Source organism: Canis lupus, chromosome 24 (assembly GCF_011100685.1).
Source record: "Canis lupus familiaris isolate Mischka breed German Shepherd chromosome 24, alternate assembly UU_Cfam_GSD_1.0, whole genome shotgun sequence".
In the NCBI taxonomy this organism is placed as follows: domain Eukaryota; kingdom Metazoa; phylum Chordata; class Mammalia; order Carnivora; family Canidae; genus Canis; species Canis lupus.
This window is the reverse complement of record NC_049245.1, coordinates 25,383,976-25,400,399: the sequence shown is the minus strand read 5'-3', so window position 1 is coordinate 25,400,399 and position 16,424 is coordinate 25,383,976. Positions and strand designations below refer to the sequence as shown.

General features: G+C 43.7%; 2 protein-coding genes across 7 annotated transcripts in view; one reads left to right on the top strand and one right to left on the bottom strand.

Moving 5' to 3' along the window:
• CNBD2 (cyclic nucleotide binding domain containing 2) overlaps positions 1 to 15,317 on the bottom strand; it is a 60,385-nt gene extending 45,068 nt beyond the window's left edge. The window contains exons 1-3 of one of the 6 annotated variants that reach the window (XM_038572160.1): positions 15,100 to 15,317; positions 14,821 to 14,976; positions 12,271 to 12,324 (exon numbers count right to left, since the gene is read on the bottom strand). In XM_038572160.1, coding sequence (XP_038428088.1) covers positions 12,271 to 12,324; positions 14,821 to 14,976; positions 15,100 to 15,147 — 258 coding nt within the window. In that variant the 5' untranslated portion in view covers positions 15,148 to 15,317. The other 5 variants (XM_038572161.1, XM_038572165.1, XM_038572164.1 and 2 more) reach the window with 5 other exon arrangements.
• On the top strand, positions 15,045 to 16,155 carry SCAND1 (SCAN domain containing 1). Its single transcript, XM_038572166.1, has 2 exons — positions 15,045 to 15,201; positions 15,293 to 16,155. Exon 2 carries the CDS (start codon positions 15,364 to 15,366, stop codon positions 15,901 to 15,903), a length of 540 nt encoding a protein of 179 aa, XP_038428094.1. The 5' UTR covers positions 15,045 to 15,201; positions 15,293 to 15,363; the 3' UTR covers positions 15,904 to 16,155.
• Positions 16,156 to 16,424: the final 269 nt, after the last annotated feature.

Genomic DNA, 16,424 nt, shown 5'->3' with positions numbered 1-16,424 from the left:
TTTTTTATTTTAAAAATTCTGCAAATCAAAGCAAAAAATACAAATAACTCAAAAGAAAAAAATAAGCAAAGGATATAAACAGGTAACTCAAAGGGAAAATGCAAACCACCTATAAATAACAAAAAGATTCTGCACATCAGTAGAGATAATGGAAACGTAAATTCAAGTGGCAAGAGACCATTTTACATTTATTGGATTCAGGGGGGGGAAAAAAGAAGACATTTCCCAGAGGAAAAGCTAAAAATAATTGAAATGTCCATCAGTAGGGGAACGTATCACCGCATTACAGTATAGTCCTGGACTGAACATAGCACTAGAGCCATGCATGTCAGTGTGGGTAAAGATCACACGATTTTGAGTGGAAAAAAGGTTGGAAAGGGATGCCACTTAGGACATCATTAAAAAAATGTGCTACATACTATGTTGCTTATAAATACTTATATATATAATAAACTTTTTAAATCTAGGGGGGTACCTCGGTGGCTCAGTGGTTGAGCATCCCCGCATCAGGCTCCCCGTGGGGAGCCTCTTCTCCCTCTGCCTATGTCTCTGCCTCTCTCTCTGTCTCTCATGAATAAATAAATAAAATCTCTAAAAAAATTTTTTTAATCTAGAGAGGTAGGGTACATATTAACCTCAGGAAAGTGGTTCCCAGTGAGGAGGAGGGGAATGGGATGATGAGGAGCTTCACCAGTAACTGTAATATTTTCTTTAAAAATATTTATATCTGGGGACACCTGGGTGGCTCAGTGGTTGAGTGTCTGCCTTTGGCTCAAGGTGTGATCCCAGAGTCCTGGGATTGAGTCCCACATCAGGCTCCCCTTGAGGAGCCTGCTTCTCCCTCTGCCTTTGTCTCTGCCTTTCTCTCTGTGTCTCTCATGAATAAATAAATAAAATCTTTAAAAAAAATTTGTATCTGAAGGAAGTACAGGGAAAGGCTTTTTAAAAAAATTTTTTTATTTATTTATGATAGTCACACAGAGAGAGAGAGAGAGAGAGAGAGAGGCAGAGACACAGGCAGAGGGAGAAGCAGGATCCATGCACTGGGAGCCCAACGTGGGATTCGATCCCGGGTCTCCAGGATCGCGCCCTGGGCCAAAGGCAGGCGCCAAACCGCTGCGCCACCCAGGGATCCCCAGGGAAAGGCTTTATTAATAAAATTAATACTTACTAAATAACCACTTTTCCACCAGGAACTATTCTAAGCCCTTTATAGGTATTGACTCATTTAATCCTCAACAGTAAATCAGTGCAATAGATACTAATACTACAATCACTCTTTACAGAGGGGAAAATAGGCACAGCAAATCAAGTAAGTTGCCTAATACTAATATTAGCCATATGACTAATAGGTGATGGGGATTTGAATCCAGAGTCCATAAGTTCAGCCTGTCACTCTATCCTGCTGCCAGGCCTATTCTCTCTGGATCTCAAAACAGTAGGAAGGGTGAGTACAGAGCAGTTCTTAGGGGCTCAGAGTGTACCCTGTGACATGCCCAGTGTAAAGAGGATAGCAGTCTACACTGAAGTCTTTCTGAAGCCTAACCTGGAACTTTATCCTCTGCGTCATGCTGTGATTCCAAAAGAGACAGTGTAGGCCCCCCTATTACACCTGCCCGTCTTTTCCTCAAAATACCTGTCTGTGCAATCTTTCACTCTTTCCTCCCAGAACCCTTGACTCTCCTCACCAGTTCCTTCTTCAGGATCTGCCACGAATAAGACACCATATATCTCCTCATGGTTCTTGAGCTGGCAAATGGCACAATTAACCCCTTTGCCTTTCAAGTGTAGGATCACAAATCCTTCCCAAAGAATCCACTTGTATTAAGAAACAAATAACTTCCCTCAGTGGCAAGGTAGGAGTTCCTCTCCACTCCTCATACCCTACCAATAGCTTCTAGAAGCCTTGTTCTGAGAAAAATCTCATTCTCAGAATCTCCTTATATCACAATGGAAGATTCTGGAAGAGAAGGCAGCGGGAAGGAACTGGAATCCAGGAGTCTAACGTCTAAAATATATTGAGAACTCATAGAACTTATTATCTTAGTTAATCCTCACAACTACCACAAGGGGAGGGTCCTTACAACTACTCCATACAGACTGAGGCTTCAAGTAGCTAACTGAATGCCAGTCATAGGACCATTTAAGGAAAGTAAGAGGCTCTTGGGCTGGGGGCAGGAGCACCAAACACCTCAGCCAAGAGGGCTCTCTGAGGCTTAGAACTCGGAGGCTTAGAACCCTGTTGTATGATACAGTCCTGTAAATCTTGTTATATTAGTAGATCAGGAACTCTCAGAAAAATCAGAAGTCCTCAGCTAAATGGAGTGCCAAATGATGAAAGGAAATCTGGTGACTAGAACTCAATGACCCTGAGGCCCTTCCAAAGGAGAAAAGAAAATAGGATCTAAAGTATGGCTGTCTACTAGATTAAAGATGGCAGTTGATGGTCGCAGTTTGCTCTTGTATACGAGAATCCTCAATAAAAAACTACGACTTCAAGTATGCCTGATTTGCCATTCCTATCCAGCAAGGCCCATCTGCCAACGCTCTCCCAGCTGACAGCCAAATGGAAAGACGCTGAATGCAGTAAAGACAGCCTGACAGCGGGGAAGACCCAAGATCCAAATGACTAAATTCAAAGGCCAGCACTCATAGAGTGAGACACTAATCACTTACAGAGATGAGAAGAGATAGAATTGTTTTGTTTTGTTTTTTTTCCCTCCCCTGCCAAGAGAAAAGATACAAGGAACTCAGGGAGAAACAGAGTAAGAGAATGTTTCAGAGAAAAAGAGAGAGAAGCAGTGTGGAGTTTTTGCCTTCTCTACCACAACCCTGATCTTAAGGAAGGAAATACAAAAGTTTAGGGGGTTTCTGAAACAAACTCTTGGGGGTGAGGAAGACAAGATAGATGGTGGGAGGTGGTTACAGACAGGGAGGTATCCAACCAGTCCTCTGAGCTGCCTGAGATGCAAGTGACCTGGAGAGGATCCAGACTAATAAGGGGCATCGGAGGATGTCAGTAAGTAGGGCCAAGACCCTGACAAGACCCTGAAAGTAGACATTCCCAACTTTACCTCTTGCCAGCAGTAATTGTATAATTTCCTGGGGAATTGGATTGGTGGCGGGGAGAAAGGGGCAGGAAGTTTGGAAAACTCTGAACTGGCCTACGATGAGTCAATCAGCCTGAAATTATATCCTCTCAAAATTACTAGATTGGATCTCAAGTTAGTTGAAGACACATCTAAATTAAGTTGTCTCTTAGGAGGCAGGGTGGAGACCCAGAGGCAGACAGATATTAAAGTCAGGTCTAGAAATTAAGAAAGAGTCATTTCTGGGGTGCCTGGGTGGCTCAGTCAGTTAAGTGTCTCTGCCTTTGGCTCAAGTCGTGATCCTGGAGTTCTGGGATCAAGTCCTGCGTCAGGCTTCCTACCCCACAGGGAGCCTGCTTCTCCCTCTGCCTCTGCCTCTTTATCTCTTATGAATAAATAAATAAAATCTTTAAAAAGAAAAAAAAAAGAAAGTGTCATTTCTGTTGCAATTTATAATCTTAAAATTGAACCGTTGTGGAGCAGAATGCCAGAAAGGGAATTTGTCCTATTCTTACGTGATAGTGGGTAAATCACTTAACCATACTGGGCCTCGGTTTCCTCCTTTTAAAACTGAGTTAGACTCAATTCCACAAATAATTTATTTTCTTTTCCTTTTTTTAAGGATTTATTTATTTATTTAGAGAGAAACCATGAGCAGGGGGAGAGACAGAGGGGGAGAGAGAGAGAATCTCAAGCAGACTCCCTGCTGAGCAACTGGGGCGGGGGGAGATCATGACCTGAGCTGAGATCATGACCTGAGCCAAATCAAGAGTCAGACACTTAACTGACTGAGCCACCCAGGTGCCCCAAACAATTTCTTTTCAAGATAAGATCCTTATTGTTTTGCTAATTATAATAGTTATGCAACTAATATTTATAGAGCTCCAACTACATGCAAGGTATGAAAAGGTGAATAAGACATGGTTTCTGCTCACAAGGAGTTCATAATATGGTGGCGATGGAAACCACAGTCAACAGAAAAAGTTGCACTAAAATTAAGCTATAAACATAAATGAAGAAAAGGGAGAGACTGATTGGAGAGCACGAGATGTGGCTGGAATATGAGATACCCAGGAGGCAGGAAGTGAGGGTATGCAGGCAGAGGTCACAAACCAGCCACCCATGGAGCAAATTGAGTTTTTAGACTGTTTTATTTGACCCACATGGTGTTCTGATTAAAATATTGTTAAAACTTAAGTTGGTTATGTTTAGTTGGGGAATGGGCTCACTAATTCACCAAAATCCTCACCTCACAGAACCATGTAACCTGCCAGGCATGCTATCTACTTGCAACTCTCAGTATAGGATCTATATGGCCTCTTTCAGACCTAAAATTCTTTGACTATATAATCAATGGTTGCAAAATTGTGGCCCACAGACCATATATAGCCTGTTGGCATGCTTCAACTTTTTTTTTTAAAAAGATTTTATTATTTATTCATGAGAGACACACAGAGAGAGAGGCAGAGAGAGAGAAGCAGGCCCCATGCAGGGAGCGCAACACGGGACTCAATCCCAGGTCTCCAGGATCACACCCTGGTCCCAAGGTGGCGCTAAACCACTGGGCCACCCGGGCTGTCCCATTCCAACAGTTTAAAAAAATATGTTTTTTAATTAGTTAGGGCAACTGGCTGGCTCAGTCAGTAGAGCATGCAACTCTTGATCTTGAGTCTGTGAGTTCACACTCCCTGTTGAGTGTAGAGATTAGTTAAAAATCAAAAAAATCTTTAAAACATTTTTTAATTAGCTGTCAACACTTAAATACTAGAATTTTATGGGCAGTTTTCTTTTTTTTTTTTTTAAGATTTTATTTATTTATTTGTGAGAGAGATACACACACACAGAGAGGCAGAGACACAGGTAGAGGGAGAAGCAGGCCTCCTGCAAGGAGCCGGATGCAGGACTTGATCCTGGATCTCGGGATCACGACCTGAGCTGAAGGCAGATGCTCAACTGCTGAGCCACCCAGGTGTCCCTATGGGCAGTTTTCTAGGGAAACATAATTCACCAAAGTGACCCTGATATAAGCCATCTAAATGGACTACTTTTTGTAGAAGAAATAAAGGAAATTGTAGAAGAGCTCTCTCACCACCTCTACCTTCACTGAGAAAGAAAATAGTACCAGGTTCTGAAGAGAAAGCTAGAGATTCATGAGTATTGTCTTTAAAATCCTAAATATAAGCAGATAGAATTCAATAGTACATTTAAAAATAACATTACTGGAGAGCACCGGGGAGGGGGGGCAGTCTGCTAAGTGGTTGACTCCTGGTTTTGGCTCAGGTTGTGATCTCTGGGTTGGGGATCGAACCCCACCTTGGCTCTGCACTCAATGTGGAGTCGGCTTGGGTTTCTCTCTCCCTCTCCCTCTGGTCCTCCTCCTTACCCCTGTTCTGTCTCTCAAATAAATAAATCCTAAAAAATATAATAACATCATTGTGGTACCTCTTTGGCTCAGTCAGTGGAGCATGTGACTCTTGATCTTGGGATTGCAGGTTTGAGCTCCACATTGGGTGTAGAGATTACTTTAAAATAAGAGAAAAAAATCTTTAAAAAAAGGAAAAAAAATAATTTTGAAGCTCCTGGCTGACTCAGTCAGAAAAGCATGCGACTACTGATCTTGGAGTGGTGAATTTGAGCCCCACACTGGGTGTACAGATTAGTTAAACAAACAAACTTTTTTTTTTTTCTTAAATTAAAAACTTTTGAGACAGCTGGGTGGCTCAGTGGTTGAGCATCTGCCTTCGCTCCAGGCATGATCCCAGGATCCGGGGATCGAGTCCTGCACTGGGCTCCTTGCAGGAGGCCTGCTTCTCCCTCTGCCTGTGTCTCTGCATCTCTCTGTGTCTCTCATGAATAAATAAATAAATAAAATCTTTTTTAAAAAATTAAAAACTTTTTTTTTGAGAGGGCGCGTTAATGAACATGTCACTCTTGGAGACAACTGGGGCTCCAGACAACTGGGGGTCCAGTGCTGGGACCTTAGTAATACTGCGCTGAGCATGCCTCGAAGCTATCCCATTGGTTAAGGGCTACCCCTGGAGGCATTCACTTGCTTTTCTGGACTAAGCAACCCAGTGGCCAGAGAAAGCCCTCAGTGAAGGTACTTAGAGTAGGAAGCTGCCTGGTTAGCCTGTGCAGAAATGACAAGCCAGAGGATTAAAGCCCACAGTAAATGCCTGGGGCTGCATGTTGTGGGACAGCTGGCAGAGTTGCAAATTATCCCAAAAAGGTGGTACATTTGAAGGCAGAACCAATAGCACCTTCTGCAGAACATTGGGATTGTAAGGGCTGGGCTCGGAGAGCTTCCATGGTATCCTTGGCACCAAGGAGAAGCAGAGCACAAGAGCTGACCAGGGAAAACACACAGACTGCCATTCTTGCAGCCCTGCAGCTGCCAAGCTCCATCTGCCAGGACAGGAAAGAGCTAAACCAATTTGGTCACACAGAACCTTTGTCAGAAGGAGCTTTGCTGATGACCCTAAGAGGCTTCCTGTCAGTCTGGAATTCTACTCTAGTCCCTTCTCCATGCACACTTCCAACAAAGAGCTGGTCCAGAAAGAACTCACTTCATTTAAAGGGGATTCATAATAAAAAATAAACAGCACCAGACCCATATATTACAGAAAAGCGGGGGAAGGAGGCAGGGAACCAGAAAAACAAATGGCAGATGAAAGGCATTCACCAGAAAAAAAAAAAAAATTAACACGAAACAGATGATAATCATGAACCACAAAGAACTCAAGGGGCTTAATACATTTTAAAACTAGAGTTCAAAGCAAAGATGCAAAAGTTCAAAGAGATGATGAAGCAACTGTAGGAGATGGCATTGGCAAAGCTCAGGAAAGAAGTATTTTTGTTTTTGTTTAAAAAAAAAACCCTCAGAACTGAAGATTATTTCAGAAACATCAAAAAGGAAGTTATCCCTGCTGAATACAGAGGTCAGGACTGCAAAAAGCAAGTGAGGGAATTGTCAATGAGCACTTAAAAAGGAACCAAGAAATGAAACAACTAACAGGTATGGAAATACAGAGGGAGAGAGAGTGGGAGGGTTGAGTACATGGCTTTCTTCGACTCTTAAAGGTGTAAATCTTTTTTTAAAAAAAAAGATTTTATAAAAAAAAAAAGATTTTATTTTTAAGTAATCTCTACACCCAATGGGGGGCTTGAACCTACAACCTCAAGATCAAGAGTCACATGCTCTACCGACTGAACAAGCCAGGCACCCTTATAGCTGTAAGTCTTAAGACACATTTTAAATCTGGTAAACCAAAATGTATAAGCCTATTTAAAGATATAAAGGGAACTAACAATAATAATTAAAACTAGATAGAAAAGAAGAAAAAAAGGAGAATTATAACAATTACTTTTTCGACTTTTGAATTTTGTACTAGGCATATTTACATATATAGCTTGCCTGTTAAAACGAATGCATCAATTTTTATTTATTTATTTTTTAAAGATTTTTATTTATTCATGAAAGACACAGAGAGAAAGAGAGGCAGAGACATAGGCAGAGGGAGAAGCAGGCTCCCTGCGGGGACCTCGATTTGGGACTTGATCCCAGGACCTGAGGATCACACCCTGAGCCAAAGGCAGAGGTTCAACCACTGAGCCACCCAGGTGCCTCTGAATGCATCAATTTTTAAGAAATTAAACAAAATCAATGCAGTGCAATAAGCGACACAGCTACTAGTAGAACACCACAATAAAAAGAGATTCATTGAAAACTAGAAGCTAGAAGGCTTGCAATTCAATAGAAATAAATGAAAGGAGAAAATGACAAAAGGATTTTAAAGTACCCAGGCTTCTGAACTTACATTGGTTTATCAAGAACAATAATTAGTAATAACTGAGTTAATAAACGTAATCCACTAAAGTACCCTAGACCAGTTATCTGCAGCTTATCAAGACATCAAAAGATAAAAGACCTTTACCCCATGATCAAACACACTTGATAAAATAGGTTAGCAAAAAGAAATTAAGAAAGTCAGTAGAGAGACCAGAGTAAGCTTCTTAGACTTTATAATAAAAGATTAGGGGTACCTGGGTGGCTTGGTAGTTGACCATCTGCCTTTGGCTCAGGTCATGATCCGGGGTCCTAGGATTGAGTCCCACATTAAGCTCCCTGTGGGGAGCCTGCTTCTCCTTCTGCCTATGTCTCTGCCTCTCTTTCTGTGTCTCTCATGAGTAAATAAATAAAATCTTTAAAAACCAGATTAAAATACACACACAACAGGAACATCCTGGGGCCCTTGTATCCAAACCACCTCATTAGGTGACACTGCTTTCTCTTCACCATGATCACAGCTGGCCTACTAGAATGATGCACATAGTGTCTGGTGAGTGTAATTGAAATTATAAGATTACTAAATCTGTTGAAAATATGAATGTCCTGTGTAAAATTTTCTATTTAACATCTCACATGGAGAAAATAATGCAAAATAACAACTGCTGGCAAGGATGGGGAGAAACTGGAACCCAAGTGCATTGCTGGTGGGAATGTAAAATGGTGGAACCACTGTGGAAAACAGTATGGTAGTTGCTCAAAAAATTAAACATAGCATTACCATATGATCCAACAATTCTACTTCTGGGTATATACTCAGAGGAATTAACAGCAGAGACTCAATAACTGTATAACAATGTTCATAGCAGTATTATTTACAATAGTCAAAATGTAGGAAACCCAAATGTCCATTAACACATGAATAAGCAGAATGTGCTACATACATATAATGGAATACTAGCCTTAAGAAGGAAGGAAATTCTGATACATGCTATAATGTTGATGAAACTTGAAAACATTATGCTAAGAAGACAGACACAAAAGGACAAATATCGTAGGATTCCATTTATATGAGGTTCCTACAAGAGTCAAATTCACAGAGACAGAAAATACAACGGTGCTCACTAGGGGCTGGGAAGAGGGGTGAATAGGGAGTTTGGCTCAGGTCATGATCCTGGGGCCCTGAGATTGAGTCCCATTTCAGGCTCACCATAAGCAGCCTGCTTCTCCCTCTGCCTCTGCGTGTCTCTCGTGAATAAATAAAATCTTAAAAAAAAAAGTATTGGTGTGAATCATGCATTTCAATAGAGACAGATGTAGAAATAGATATATAAATAAATATACGATTAAAATAACAAAAATTCAACTGAGTAAACTTGAAGATCTAATTGGCTTTATCAAACAATTCAGAAACCATGTAACACCTCATCTAGCAAACAGAGATACTCTGAAGTTATGCAAAATGGAAGGCTTTCATAGAGAGGAGTGTGGGACAAGGAGCTTCTAGCAAAGGAAACATGAAGGTTCATTCGAGGAAAGTAAGAGGATAATGGCTGGCTCACTGGCTGAACCACACCACTTTCCATTGGCTGGGCTTGCTGGGCCACAAGAATATCTTCCTTTGGTGGGGGTGGGGGTGGGGTGGGGAAGTAGTGATGTAATAACGCCTTCCTGTTGGAGATGCAAGGTATCTCTCCTCCTCTTTGGGGTAACTGGCCATGAGTGGTTGGGTGAGAGCTCCCCCTACAAGCCTTCCCAAGTCCCAACTTTAGTTGAGGTTTCCCTTGCTAACTTTCCCTCCCTCTGTTCAAGAGGGAGTCTAGGAGCTGGGATTATCCCAACAGCATGAACAAACCCAGTGCCCAAATCTTGGTTTCTAAACACCATTCTCCACTAAAAGAACATGATTTTTTTTTGTTTTTTGTTTTTCTGGAGAAATGGCCGATTCCAGAGCTGGGATAGGGAAGGTACAACATGTGCTGAAAAGTACAGAAAATTTCAAAAAATTATGGGGACATGTCAAAAGGACATAGAAGGCAGCCAAAAGGGGTTCCCATTGGTCCAATATAGGGTAATTTGGGCATTAGAATAAATAATGAATTCCAGTGGCAACCAAGAGGCAGTAACCCCGTTACAGCCTCTCTCTCCCATCTATTATAACTAAAAACTTTGGACAAAACACAATTTGAGACTCTTACAAATAAATAATGGCGGGAAATCCCTGGGTGGCTCAGCGGTTTAGCGCCTGCCTTCGGCGCTGGGCATGATCCTGGAGTCCCGGGATCAGGTCCCACATCGGGCTCCCTGCATGGAGCCTGCTTCTGCCTCTGCCTGTGTCTCTGCCTCTCTCCCTCTCTCTGTGTGTCTCTCATGAATAAATAAATAAAATCTTTAAAAAAACAAACAAACAAATAAATAAATAAGTAAAGGCAAGTGTACTGGGTTTTGGGGGTGGGTAGTAAAAACAAAAAAACCAGCCCAATGTGGGTGAATTTCCTGGTTTAATGAAGTCACAGGATACAAGTCATTAGACAAAAATCAATTTTATTTTTATATACTATTGAACAACTAGAAACTGAAAAATTTTAAATAATACCATTTATAGTAGCACTAAAAACATGAAATACTTAGGTATAAATATAATATGTGCAGATTCTGTATACTGAAAATGATAAAACATTGATGGAAGAAATTAAAGAACATCTAAATAATACCAGACCTGGTACCAGTTCCTTTACATATATTTCCTCTTTGACTCTTCAGAACCATTCTGTGTCATACTTACTACCCCCAGGCTCAGAGTCTGACTTATCCAAGGCCATATGATAAAAGAATTCATAGCAGCTTCATTTTGGAATAGCCCCAAATTGGAAATAACTCAAATGTCCTTCAACCAGTGACTGGATAAGCAAACCATGGTATAGCCACATCATGGATTATTACTCAGCAATAAAAATGAACGTTTTATTAGAATATGAAACAACCTAGATGAATCTCCAGGGCATTACTCTGTGTGAAGAAAGCCAGTCCCAAATGGTTACACACTGTACAATTCCATTTATATAACATTTTTGAAATGACAACATTATAGAGATGGAGAACAGATTAGTGGTTGCCTGTGGCTAGAGATGGGGGGTAGGGGAGAGGGGTAGGTGTAATTATAAAACGGTAGCAGGAGAGACTGTGAGAACTAGACCCCAAGACCTGACCTTTACTGCCTACCTGCTTGTACTCACCAACTTTTGTCCCACATTTTTCCTTAAGCTCTTCTTTCCAGCTTATCTCTTTAATTCAGGCAAAAGACCCAATGGTCATAGCATCCTGTGATGGAAACTGCCTGGATAAAGAGCAGTAGCTGGCCTAGACCCCCCAGATCAGTTTCAATTCAACCCCTGACTCACATGTGTGCAGATGGGCCATGGAGTGACCAGCTGTTACCTTTCCCTCATTATAATACTAAAATCTCCACTCAAGGAGGAGCATGAACCTCATTTACATAATATACGATGCACATTATTGGCATGTTTCCTTAAGGTGCATGCACAACTTTATGCCCACCTCTACATATGATGACAAGGACCTCTTATCTAAATATTCATCCTAACCCTAAATAAAAGGAATTAATTCACCCTTGCTCAAAGAGTCACAGCTTTGGAAGTTATTACCCATGATCTCACTTGCTGCAAATGCAGTTTACCCGTGAAAGCATTCTATGTGGTGTAGTTTCTATCTGTGATTCACTAAGGATCAAAATCACTTTAGTTCAGTTACAGGATCATAGTGGTCATCAAACATTTCTAGATATTGATTGTGGTACAGTTGTATGAATCTACACATGTGATAAAATTGCATAGGCCTATACACATACATAAATAAGTGCTTATAAAACTGGTATAATGTGAACAAACTCTGTGGATTGTATCATTGTCAACTTCCCAGTGTTGACATTATACTGTGGTTGTATAAGATGTCACCACTGCAGAAAACTGGGTGAAGTATGCATGAGACCTCTCTGTATAATTTTTGTAACTTTCTATGAAGCCATAACTATTTCCAAATAAAAAGGCTTAAAAAAAATATCCAGGCTTCTATACCACAACCCCCAACAGTATGCCATCAAAAGACACCGAAGTCTCTCTGAAAGAGTATGGGAATCACATTAGAGCTCCCCTTCAGAGATGAAACCTCTACTTACCACTTTTTCTTGATTCAATATTTACTGAGAGTCCAACTGGGAATCAGGCCTTATATTGGAAGCTAAGTGATAGGAGATGCATGATTTATGACACCTTCTCAAGTGAGCTCCCAACCTAGTTGCTAATGAAAAGACCTAATATGATAAGAACATCGGACTACTACAAGTCCGAAGAATTCTGTCCTTGTGGAACCACTTACTAGGTTTTTTAGTTTGGACCAATCCATTTCCTCTTGGTGCGCTGACTTCTTAACCTGCAAAATTTGGGAGAATGAAATACATATAAATAAATGTATTTTAAACTAAACCTGGGTCCTGTGAGTAGGTTCAAGGATATCTGGAAATCACCTAAAATTATATGCATAAATATGTAGAATAATTCCAGATGAGGTATTGTTTTCAGATTCTGGGCATTTGCTCACCCATACAGTTTAGAATAACTGCATTTAACTTTTAGATTTAATATGTATGGTCCCTTCCATTCTAACATTCCACAATTCTAATAGACCTCCAAGATCTATTTCTAATATTCCATGATTCTAATAGGGATGCAAGAAATGGGACTAGAGATCTAACATTCTGAGATTCCATGGACTGCAAGAGTTCATTCCCTTTCCCAAAAGAACAAGGGTTCAATTTTTCAACATGGGATTCTAGACAGTCTATGATTTAACTTCCAAATGACCTTCCAAACTCAGCTTTCATCCCTTTCCCATACCCTGGCCACGCCCCCAGGTGTAGACTGCAGTTTCCACAAAGTTTTGCTCCCATTCACTCTGTGCTTGGCACAGGCAATGCCTTCTACCTGGAATGCCCTAAATCTCCCTTTTTCTTCTTGAGTCTCAGCTTAAAGTTCTCCTCCCCGCCCCCAGTAAAAATCTTCCATGACCCTTCATCCTTGCAGCAAGGTTTGATGTGCTCCCTTAAGCCCAGATTTCTGACTGCCTGTCGCCATCCAGGGAATAGGACTGTTGGTTCACTCAGGGCAGTGAATCAAAATGCCAAGAGGCGAGGCAAAGGAAGTAAAGGTTTGAAGCTAGTAGGTATAACAAACTCTAGACTCCTGTTTTCCCATCTCTGGAAATAAAGAAAAATATCAGATCTAAGGAAAACAATCTGAGAGGAACAGTAAATGTAAACAGCATTCTGTTTAAGAGACAAAAGGGAGTGGTGGGGATTGAGGCCATTTGAAACAGAGCATCTTGTCCAAAAGAAGGAGACTCTACTCAGTTCCAGCTAATTGTTGATTGGCAGGAATGTGGGTGGGTCCATCCAATGTGGTCAGCTCATCTACTTTTTCAAGAGAAGCTGGAAATCCAGATTTGCACATGTGAAATCTCCCAATTTTAAGTGCCAATAACTAAAAAATATTCAAGACCCATTGCAATGACTTTCAGGGTTTTCAGGCTATGAAAAATGTTCTGTGAGAATCCATTTCTACCTATCCAAGAGAGCATATCCTATTAAGAAGGCAAGTTTTATATCAGGGCTGCTGGTGTATTGCAAGTTGTTAAACAGACCCACTCCTTCTGCACAAAGCTCAGACAAAACCTTTCATATGGGTCCCCTGTCTCTCTCTCTCTCTTTGGGTCTTAGCTTCCCTATCTACCAATGGCAGTATAAAGCATAATTGTGAGTCAGCTGTCAAGAGGTACGAGGTTTCATCTGTATCATCTCGCTGAACTCTCCTAACTTCTGAGGTAAATTGTATTATCTCCACATTTTACAGCTCTAAAAAAAAAACCTGCCACTCAGAGATAGCAGTTTATCGAATGAAGACAACAGCAAACATATTTTTAAAAAAAACCCTTTCCTTCAAAGGGCTTTACTGCTTTAATCCTCTCAACAAGTCTGGCCTAAGGCAAATAAACCCTGAAATGGGGAGTCCACCAAGGCAGCCTGACTCCAAAGCGGTAGCACCGTGTTGCTTAACAGGAACATAATGCAAACCATACATATAAATTTTTCTAGTAGCCACACTTGAAAAGTAAAATGACACAGGTTAGGGATCCCTGGATGGCTCAGCGGTTTAGCGCCTGCCTTTGGCCCAGGGCCCGATCCTGGAGTCTCAGGATCGAGTCCCACGTCAGGCTCCTGGCATGGAGCCTGCTTCTCCCTCCTCCTGTGTCTCTGCCCCTCTCTCTCTTTCTCTCTCTCTCTCTATCATAAATAAATAAATCTTTAAAAAAAAATGACACAGGTTAATTTTAATAATAGACTTTATTTGACCCGACACATGTAAAATATTACCAATCTAACATGTAATCAATATAAAAGACATTGAGATCTATTACCGGCTGTACCAAAGCTTGGGTATATTTTACATTACAGCACATCCCCATTCCGACTAGCCACATTTCAAAGGACTCAGTAAGCCCACGGAGCTAGCGGCCGCCATACGGCACAGGGCATTTAGAGTCTAATTTTAATGTTAAAAGCAGAACCCAAAGAGGCACCTGTCCCTTGGTTTCAAAGGACGCGGCCCAAATAACAATGGCACACAGCTGTTGAGCATATACTTTGTGCCATGGGAGAGGCGAGTCTTACTGTGTCTGTTGAGGACCTTCACACGTTAGATTTTGTCATTCTCGAAACGAGGCGAGTGCCCCTGCTTATCTCCTTTGACAGAAAGAGGACTTCCCCGGAGCCCGACCTCGTCCCGCCGTCCCGCCCCAGCGAAGCCGTGGCTCGCCACCGTCCCAGTCAGGGGCCAGGAAGGAGGCGCGCACGCAGCGGGACGTGCAGATCACCTGCGGCCCGGAGCGGGCAAAGTGGGCGAAGACCCCTCGGCGCTCCTTCTCCTCCAGCTCTTCTTCCTGCTCCTCTTCCTCCTCTTCTTCTTCCTCACCCTCCTCGGACTCGGACTCGGACTCCGATTCCTCGAACCGGTCCTGGAAGGGAGCATACTGAAGAGGAGCCCAGGGCTCGCTTAGATAGGCCCGCCCCCGCCCCCGCCCCCGCCCCCGCCCCCGCGCCCCGGCCACAGCCGCCCCCTGACGCGGCTCGCTAACGCGAGGGGGCGCCGCTACCGGGAGCGGGCATTCGGCTTCCGGGCGCTCTGGCGCCGAGCTCATCATAGAAGCTAATGGAGACTTCCGCTTCCGGCGCGCTCAGGCCCTGTCCCGGTGCAGGTAAGCTTGGTCTGCTGTCGGCCCGCCCCCGTCCGCCGCCCGGGAGGCCCCGCGGGCTCTGCCCTAACGCGCTGAACGCCTCCCTCCTCAGCCGGCCCGTGCGCAGACGCAGTGCTGAGCCCACAGCTGCGGGACAAAGAGTGACGTCCAGAGCTTGGAGTCATGGCGGCGACGGAGCCGAGCTTGGCGGCTGCTGGGGGCCTCGCGCTACCGCCAGAGAAGGAGGAAGGAGCCGGCCTGGGTTCAGGCTCGGAGCGTAATTCTGCGGGCTCCTCGTCGACCGTTAAGGCCGCACCACCTGCCCCCGAATCCTCCAGTGCCAACGCCGCAGCCACCGAAGCAATTCGTACGCCCCCTGCGGCGGCCTCCGCGCCCTTGGAGCTGCCCGTGGGGCCCCCAGCCCTGAGCTCCCCGCCGCTTGCCGAAGCCGCTCCGCGCTCCCCCCCACACTCTGGCGGCTCCCGACCCGGCCCGGAGACATTCCGCCAGCGTTTCCGGCAGTTCCGCTACCAGGACGCCGCAGGTCCGCGGGAGGCGTTCCGGCAGCTGCGGGAGCTCTCCCGCCAGTGGCTGCGACCCGACATCCGCACGAAGGAGCAGATCGTGGAGATGCTGGTGCAGGAGCAGCTGCTGGCCATCCTGCCTGAGGCGGCGCGGGCCCGGCGGCTTCGCCGCCGCACCGATGTGCGCATCACGGGCTGAGCTGCGCAGCTGCGGGCGGCGGGGCCCCGGCGTTCTCTGAGCTGGGGCCACGATCGGGTCCAGGGGCCTGAGCCAGGCTCTCCGTTGTTGATGAAAAATGAGTTTTTGGCAGCTCCAGCGTCTGATGTGCCCCTTTTCGTTCGTCCCTTACTAGGTGTATTTTCCCGAGCCTTTTCCCTTCCAATCTCCTTTTTGGCTGGTGGCAAAACCCGCGTTGGGACCCATGAGAATAAAGCCTTTGTTTCCTGTTCACTTGGCATTTGTTGGCTTTTGTGGGATCATTTACGTGTTGGCTAGGCCTGGGCCTCCACGTCTGGAAAATTTTCTCCTGCTCCCTCCCACAGGACCCACTTGGGATTCCTTTGTTTAGTTGGGAGTCTACGTAAAGGACTTTAGCAGGCTGGGTTCCTACCTTTTTTTTTTGCCCCTACCTTTCACTAGAATGTGAATTTGTCCCCCCTCCGTAAAAGATAGTGGATATGGTTGTGGCAGGGAGAAAGCGGACTCCACTTAAAGTGCTT

Bases quoted from the DNA above. Each gene is read 5' to 3' on its own strand.
- SCAND1 (XM_038572166.1), top strand. From the start codon at position 15,364: ATGGCGGCGACGGAGCCGAGCTTGGCGGCTGCTGGGGGCCTCGCGCTA.